This window comes from Oncorhynchus kisutch, linkage group LG21, assembly GCF_002021735.2.
Source record: "Oncorhynchus kisutch isolate 150728-3 linkage group LG21, Okis_V2, whole genome shotgun sequence".
Classification (NCBI taxonomy): Eukaryota; Metazoa; Chordata; class Actinopteri; order Salmoniformes; family Salmonidae; genus Oncorhynchus; species Oncorhynchus kisutch.
Window position 1 is genome coordinate 24,389,287 of NC_034194.2, and position 8,664 is coordinate 24,397,950.

The 8,664-nt window shown below is 42.8% G+C and overlaps 1 protein-coding gene across 1 annotated transcript; it reads left to right on the forward strand.

Moving 5' to 3' along the window:
• The first annotated feature begins 27 nt into the window (after positions 1 to 27).
• Positions 28 to 7,924, forward strand: gen1 (GEN1 Holliday junction 5' flap endonuclease). The gene is made up of 13 exons (XM_020454887.2): positions 28 to 349; positions 610 to 811; positions 1,038 to 1,214; positions 1,414 to 1,524; positions 1,643 to 1,716; positions 3,143 to 3,228; positions 3,693 to 3,843; positions 3,990 to 4,026; positions 4,139 to 4,219; positions 4,354 to 4,484; positions 4,609 to 4,670; positions 5,390 to 5,530; positions 6,139 to 7,924. Exons 1-13 carry the CDS (start codon positions 189 to 191, stop codon positions 7,647 to 7,649), a joined length of 2,925 nt encoding a protein of 974 aa, XP_020310476.1. The 5' UTR covers positions 28 to 188; the 3' UTR covers positions 7,650 to 7,924.
• Positions 7,925 to 8,664: the final 740 nt, after the last annotated feature.

Sequence of the window (8,664 nt, forward strand, 5' to 3'; positions counted from 1 at the left end):
TCGCGTGTTCATTCGCTGACACTACCGCCGGAAGTAAGGGGGTTGGATTCGGAAGCGTGTTTGTTTTAGCGGGAAGTGCTGCTAAATTAAAGAACTAAGTGATCAACAAAGTGCATTTCTTGTGAAATACTGCACATGTATCATTTTTTTTCTTTTTACTTATAAAAAGGTAAACAAAGATTTGCGCGATGGGTGTGCACGACCTGTGGTCTATTCTGGGGCCGGTTCGGGAGTCGGTGCCGTTGTACAGCCTCACCGGAAAGACCCTGGCCGTGGACCTTAGCCTGTGGGTCTGCGAGGCCCAGCACGTCCAAGCAATGATGGGGAAAGTCACCAAACCTCACCTCCGGTAATATGTGCAGAGATTGCCAAATGCACATGTTTTTTTTATTCAACTCTGACACTGAAGCATAGGCATTCAAACCTGATCCTATTTCACATTATGTATCTGAAACAGCCGAACTTATTACTAATTTGCACTATATATGTGCACGATATATCAATTGGGCGACTTACTAATGGTCTGCTGTTTCAAAATTAAATCCCTTTTATGCAGAGGAACAACAACTCTCTGTAATGAGAATTATGGATATTATTACTCTCTTTCAGCAATCTGTTTTTTAGAGTTTCCTCTCTCACACTGATGGGGGTAAAGCTAGTTTTTGTCATGGAGGGAGAGGCCCCCAAACTCAAAGCAGAGACCATGAGCAAGAGGACAGACATGAGATTTGGGGTGTTCGACAAGTCAGGCCCTAAAAAACAAACTACAAAGACCACCAACAGGGGTCGCTTCAATGCTGTGCTGAGAGAGGTGGGTGGCTGGGATGATGTGCATCAGTCAGATGCAGTTGTTGAGAAGTAGTGGCATTTATCACCCTCATTGAATTAAAGCTGTGTGTGTGTGTTTCTTTCTGAGTGGCTGTGTGTGTAGCTTCGTATCCATACAACATGTGTAGAGAGGCATAAGTAAGCATTATGCATGTGTTTTTAAGAGATAATCTGTGTACACCCACTACCCATCTCTCTCTTCCCTCCAGTGTGCAGAGATGCTGGACTGTCTGGGTGTCCCCTGGGTGACAGCGGCAGGAGAGGCCGAGGCCATGTGTGCCTTTCTGGATGCCCAGGGCCTGGTGGACGGCTGCATCACCAACGATGGGGACGCTTTTCTCTACGGAGCGCAGACCGTCTACAGAAACTTCAACATGAACACCAAGGTAATGCGTTTGTTTATTTAAATGAGGTATGTTACATCTCATTTGTAAGGGGTGTGACATTGAAGAGAGAAGTATTCAAACTTCTGATTTAGTTAATGAACCTCTAGTGGATGCATCCAATCTCTAAATGCTGTACTTGTAGGTTTCCTTCTGAATGCTCAAGAAAATAATCCCTGCTGTATCATTCCCGCTGTTGTAGGATCCACAGGTGGATTGTTACAGGACTTCTAGGGTGGAGACAGAGCTGCAGCTAGCCAGGGAGACACTCGTGGGTCTGGCCATCCTTCTGGGCTGTGATTATATTCCTAAGGTATAGGGGAGGGGGACTGCTAATGTCTAGATCGGCTTCTAGGGGTGAAAACACGCATATATACAAAATTACTTTTTTGTTTTTGTTACTATGACATGTTTTGTTTTCTTACCACAAGGGTATACCAGGAGTTGGGAAAGAGCAAGCTCTAAAACTCATACAGACATTGAAAGGACAAACACTTTTACAAAGGTAAGAAACTAAAAATATAAAACATTCCTTTTTCTTTCACCCTCCAGCACACTGATTAAAAAGTGGAGAGACAAATAGAGAAACATAAACAGTCTGTAATCCAGTAGTTTTAACTAGGTTTTATGCAAACATGTACATATGTATTTATTTGGACAGTGAAGCTATAACTTTTATTTTGGTTCAATACTTTAGCATTTTGGATTTGAGATCAAATGTTTTATATGAGGCGACAATACAGAATGGTGATGATGAGGACTTATGCAAACATGTACAGTGGGGCAAAAAAGTATTTAGTCAGCCACCAATTGTGCAAGTTCTCCCACTTAAAAAGATGAGAGGCCTGTAATTTTCATCATAGGTACACTTCAACTATGACAGACAAAATGAGAAAAAAAATCCAGAAAATCACATTGTAGGATTTTTTATAAATTTATTTGCAAATTATGGTGGAAAATAAGTATTTGGTCACCTACAAACAAGCAAGATTTCTGGCTCTCACAGACCTGTAACTTATTCTTTAAGAGGCTCCTCTGTCCTCCACTCGTTACCTGTATTAATGGCACCTGTTTGAAGTTGTTATCAGTATAAAAGACACCTGTCCACAACTTCAAACAGTCACACTCCAAACTTCACTATGGCCAAGACCAAAGAGCTGTCAAAGAACACCAGAAACCAAATTGTAGACCTTCACCAGGCTGGGAAGACTGAATCTGTAATAGGTAAGCAGCTTGGTTTGAAGAAATCAACTGTGAGAGCAATTATTAGGAAATGGAAGACATACAAGACCACTGATAATCTCCCTCGATCTGGTGCTCCACGCAAGATCTCACCCCATGGGGTCAATATGATCACAAGAACGGTGAGCAAAAATCCCAGAACCACATGGGGGGACCTAGTGAATGGCCTGCAGAGAAGAAGCATTTCAAAGTCCTGGAGTGGCCTAGCCAGTCTCCAGATCTCAACCCCATAGAAAATCTTTGGAGGGAGTTGAAAGTCCGTGTTGCCCAGCAACAGCCCCAAAACATCACTGCTCTAGAGGAGATCTGCATGGAGGAATGGGCCAAAATACCAGCAACAGTGTGTGAAAACCTTGTGAAGACTTACAGAAAACGTTTGACCTCTGTCATTGCCAACAAAGGGTATATAACAAAATATTGAGATAAACTTTTGTTATTGACCAAATACTTATTTTCCACCATAATTTGCAAATAAATTCATTAAAAATCCTACAATGTGATTTTCTGGATTTTTCCCCTCATTTTGTCGGTCATATTTGAAGTGTACCGATGATGAAAATTACAGGCCTCTCTCATCTTTTTAAGTGGGAGAACTTGCACAATTGGTGGCTGACTAAATACTTTTTTGCCCCACTGTATATGATATAACAGTCTATGCCTATCCTGTACCGTCTCCTCTTCCATGACAGATTCAGCCAGTGGAGGGAGGAGGGCGTGGTTGCGCCAGAGTTGGTCCTAAAGAAGGTCCCTCACTGCCATTTGTGTCGCCATCCTGGTGAGTTACTTTGGCCCTCCGTCAAACTCACTTTAGCCCCTTGTCCTGATAAGAAGTGTAAATCAGGAGGGTGGGGAGGGGTTTCCCGGGATGACGCGACTCGCATGTGGTTGATCAAGACCAACTAAAATACTGTGATGATGAAGGCACTTACATGTGAGACGCTTTAGTTTGCTAATACGTCTTCAGCATTGTAGCGCCAAATTACAGTTAGTGTACTTAGTCGAGATCAGTATTAAATGTCTCTGTATGGTTGATCAAAGGTATCTGCTATGATTATCTGGGGCTGTAGCCTATCAGTCCAGTCACCCTGAATTGACCTCTGATTTTGTCTGTCACTCCTTTTTCGGTTACTAACCATCTCCTAACAAACTATTACCACTGTTATGTTCTTCTCTATCACACTCTCTTCATTCTCTCTCTCTTTCTCATCATACTCTTATCTCTTTCTCCTTCTCTCTCAGGGTCAGCCAAGGCTCACGAGCGCAGTGGCTGTGTGTTGTGTGACAGCAAGCACTTCTGTGAGCCTCAAGACTATGACTACCAGTGTCCTTGTCACTGGCACTGCTGTGAGCAGACACGACAGGCCTCTTCAACAGATGCCAGCATCAGGAAGTGAGACCATGTTTGCACCAAATTCACTCATTCCTATAATATACACATTCATAGATTACAATATTGCTTATTGATTTTAATTGAAAGGGGGAACAAACATTCATTGTTCCTTTACATATCTGAATATGGTGTTGATTTGTTTTCAGGAAAACACTGGCAAGTGATAAATTCCCTTTTACAGAGGTAAAGTAAATACAGTTATTATCTTGAGTTATTGAATCTGTGTAATATCATGTGTAAAGTATACAAGCCAAGATAAAGATGTCATTTCATGTATTGACATTTTGCATTTCAGATCATAAATGAATTTCTGGTAGACAAAGACAAGCCTGTCCACAATTTCAAATGGAGGAAACCGAACATGCTATTAATGCAGGTAGTCATTCAAAAATGCACTTTGATTAAAATAAGAGGTCAGTCTTAACAGATGCAATTAATCAATCATGTATTGCCTAATTTATCTGTTAGTCAAATAACTTGTAATATATTTTTTTGTGTTTTGTGATCCAGAACTTTGCGTACAATAAGATGGAGTGGCCTAAACACTATACCAGTGAGAAGGTTCTGGTCCTGATGACGTACACTGAGCTGATGAACAGAAAACATGGAAGAGCGACGTTGTCTCTGATAAAACCTCTACGGTACGGTCCAATCCACACTCCAATGGACCTCTCTGAGTGTAAAAATGGAAGTTACTCACTGTGGCTATAAATGTTTCACAATAATACATGTTAAATTGTATTTTAAAATCCTCCCTGTTAACAGTATATGGAAGCCAAGAGTAAGGAATGCAATCGCCAGCTTTGAAATCATCTGGAGTAAGCCAGGTCAGTTTGAACAAATGAAACAGTCCTTCCTATGAAGCCTTCCATTTTCAAAAAATATGTATGTTTATAAATGAGGGATGTTCCTTCTCTTTATATTATCATCATTGCCCCCATTGTTTTTGTTCTATGATAGATCCCGTGTTTTTTTGTATTGTACTCTCCAAGCCAACTGAATCACACTTTTCCAAACCTCTTATTACCATGTACCTGTTTGATGTACTGTATTCCTGTTATGACATCAGAGTTGCGTCAGTAAGGATTAGGGTGATAGTCTTGTGTTGACCTATGCAGAGTCTCTTTAAACCTGGCCTTCTCTGCCTGTCTCCATGTTGTCTGTTAGTGACTTGTTGTGAGGTGGGGTTCAGAGGGGGGTAGAGGTGACAGAACAGCCACAACACCATCAGGTGCTAAAATGGCTTCCTCCCGGGCTGGGAAAACTGTCATATCAAAGTCCCCCCCCCCCCCCCCCCCCCACTAACAACCTCAGCTGATATTTCAGTCCTCTATGGGCCTGAGCTAACTATTGAAATACCATCCCCAAATCTGTATTATTATTATTTTGAGGGGGGTGGGGTTGGCATCTGTATGGTGATTCAGCAGATGATACATTTTACACAAAAGAGTGGATCAAATTTTTATGTTTGAAATGTTTCACATATTTTTTTGTCTGTAAAAAAAAAAAAAGTCATTTTGTTTCCTCCATGATATCCTCCCTGCAGATCACTATGTGTTTTCTGAGGACCACCCTGAGGACAGCCAGGACGAGGTGAGGACGGTGGAGGAAGAGGCTCTGTTCCGCCTGGCCTACCCACATGTGGTGGAGCTGTACCTCAGGGAGAAGGCTGAGAACAAGACCAAGAGTAAGGTCAACATATTATGGCTGGAGAACATAATGTATTCTGCTTACATTTAATTCAGATTAAATAACCTTATGTTATTGATATGAAAATACAATGAATGTTAATTCATTTTAAATTATTGACATTCTGATCTGATATTGACTGACAATAACATATTGATATACTTTATTGAGGTAAAATTATACCTCGTTTTTTAAAACCGTATTCAATTTGTCCTTGGGGAGAAACGGGACGCCCCTAAACTTAACAGGCCCAACGACTGCTCACTACTTAGCTCAGACAGGGTGTGGATCAAAGGCACCTGGAGCTTTGCGATGTTTTTCAGAGTCTCTCTTATAGGGTCTCTGACACCTGGACATGCAGAGTATGGCAGCTCCGCTCCCTCACATCAAGGCTTTGATGCACCAGAGGTGTCTGTCACACAGGAGCTGCTGTCACTTTAGACAGGTTGGGGCTGGCTCCCCCTGTAGCTCAGAGCTGTAGAGCAGGGGTTCCCACAGTAGACTGGGTAGCCCCAACCAAGGGTACTTGGACTTGAGGAGACACTGTTATGGTGGATTTTGTATCTAGCCATTTTGTCTCTTATATTTTATGCATTTTATTTTCAGAGAAGAAACCAAAGGGTAAGAAAGACAAGCCTTCGGATCACTGTGATGTTTCTGACCTCCTGGCCAAGATGTCTTTGCACAGTTCCACTGCTGACAACAACACCCAACAACCCTCTGCCGTGGCAGCAGCACTGACCATTACAACAAGTAACAACTCAGTGTTGGTCCTGGAGGGTCCAGAGTCAGAGTCTCCAAAAAAGCATCTGGATCCTGGTAAAGACCATCCCCGCTTAGAAGTACGTCTTGGAGCTCAGATACAGGAAGTGATGTCACCTCCGTCTTTCACTTCCTCTGGGAAGATTCCAGAAGCAGCGACCTCTCCGTCTGTTTCCGTGGTGATGGATGCTCTTCACCTGAGTGACATCGACTGGGAGTCTCAGTCATTCACGTCCTCCCCGCCCCCGCAGGCTGCTGGCGCTCGCACTGCCACTGACCCCAAGTCACTCCAAACCACAAATGATAGTGTCCAAGAAAGGATCACAAAACTGGGCCCCTCTACTGATCTCAGAGCAGCAGAGGCCGTACCAGGGCCATGTTATGCAGAGTGTTCGCTGAGGAACAGGGTCCTAATGAGAAACACATGCAAGTCTGTGAACATGGCAGACAATGATGACGTCACCATCATACATGTAAACTCCCAGTCAGCAGCACCCCCTGATTTAATTGATTCTAACAACAGTGGCCCCAAGCCAATGGCACTGATACCCATTAAAAGCAGCAATGATTCCAAGCCATCAGAACAGCCGCTGGTGTGTGGCAAGAAAGCCACACTTGTTGATAAGGACCAGAGCATTGCATTGCTCCATAAGCCTCAACCTGCTCATCACATCTCAAAACCTATCTCATTGAACTCAACACAAACAGGCCCAGTCACAGCAACACAAAAAGGCCCAGTCACAGCAACACAAACACAAGGGGCTAAACAACATGGTGCCGGTGAACCAAAGCCTCCACAGAAGTACAGATTCGTAAAGAAGGCCATATCATCTTCCGCTCTGCCACAAAGGAGCCACTCTGAACCTAGCGACACACAGCCTGGTCGGGATGACAGGAACGTGAAGTCACATCAAGAAACCAAGAAGAGTGTGTGTGCCAGAGTGTGTTCATCGAGTGAGGACAGTGACACAGAGAACCAGTGTCGGGGAGGAGGGCAGAGCAGGGCCAAAGTCAAACCCAAAAGCAGGCACAGGTGCCAATACCTCACAGACTACTCACTGAAACCCACCTCCAAACCCAGCACCTCTACAAAGGCAGCCTGGGACACAGTGACAGCCCAGCCCCTCAGGCCTAGAGCTGTGTCTGCCAGTATGGGTGAACAACCAATACGAGGCAGCTCTGTGTCTACCATAGGGAAGTGCCAGGATGTTCATCCAATTAGAGTTGATGATGACATTGTGTTCATTCCAAGCCCCGTTTCCCCAGTGACTATGTCTGATGGTGATGACTCAGTGATTTGCAGCAAGAGCCCACTGCCATTGGCAGAGAGGGTGAAGCTGAAGTTCCTGAAATGAGTGATGTGATATACCAGAGGTGTTAGGACAGAAAAAAAGAAATACTATTTCCTAATATTATTATTAAATAGTATTCTATCAAAACTTTATTTAGTTTGTTCAGTAAGTGTATTTTTAACCTTTGATATTGGCCTTTCCTTTTGTCTTCTATGTACACAATTGTAGTTTTCTGCTGCTATATCTTTAATGGACTTACAGTAGGAGATGGAGAAATATTTTACTCATGCAGTTAGGGAGAGGGCATTTTTATTTTTATAAAACCCTATACTTTTCAATGTTTTTCTGTATTTATTTCGAATATTCCACAGCTCTCATGTAATGATTGGACTACTAAGGTACTGATGCAAATGCGCAAAATGTAAAAGTTTGGACAACAAGGCTCTCCAAATGGAAGAGACAATCATTGACCAAATAAAGGTACAATAACTTTTATACCTTCGTTTGCGCAAAGGTCGAGCTTTTGTAAGCGAATGAAAATAGCATCACCGTACTAATAACCACATAAACTTCCCGAAGTGTTGCTTCCTATAGCAGGCAGAGGGGCGCAAAGGTTCTCGCCCGTCAGTGACCCACCAGCAGTAGAGCGCGGTTTTATGACCTGGCACGTTTTGCTCCCCCTTGATCATTAGTGAGCCGTTACACACCTATTCAGACATGAAAGAGCTGCCAGGTTAGTGTGTTTTACCCAGCTCTGATGACAGCTGCATCCTCCTTGCTCGTGCGTATTGGCATGCATCGATTTCAGACAGCAGGACTTTATTGGCTAGGCTAATTTGTTGATAATACTTCCTCCTAATGGACAAATATAAGTAATTTCTAAACATTTACTTAGTTATTCTCTGAAGATTTAGCTTCACGTTGCGTAAAAATTATATTTCTTTCAGGTTTCACTTTCTATCTGTCATTGTCTACCTCACACAGACACATTAGCACCGTTATATACTTAACAAAAATGTAAACGCAACATGCAACCATTTCTACGATTTTACTGAGTTACAGTTCATATAAGGAAATC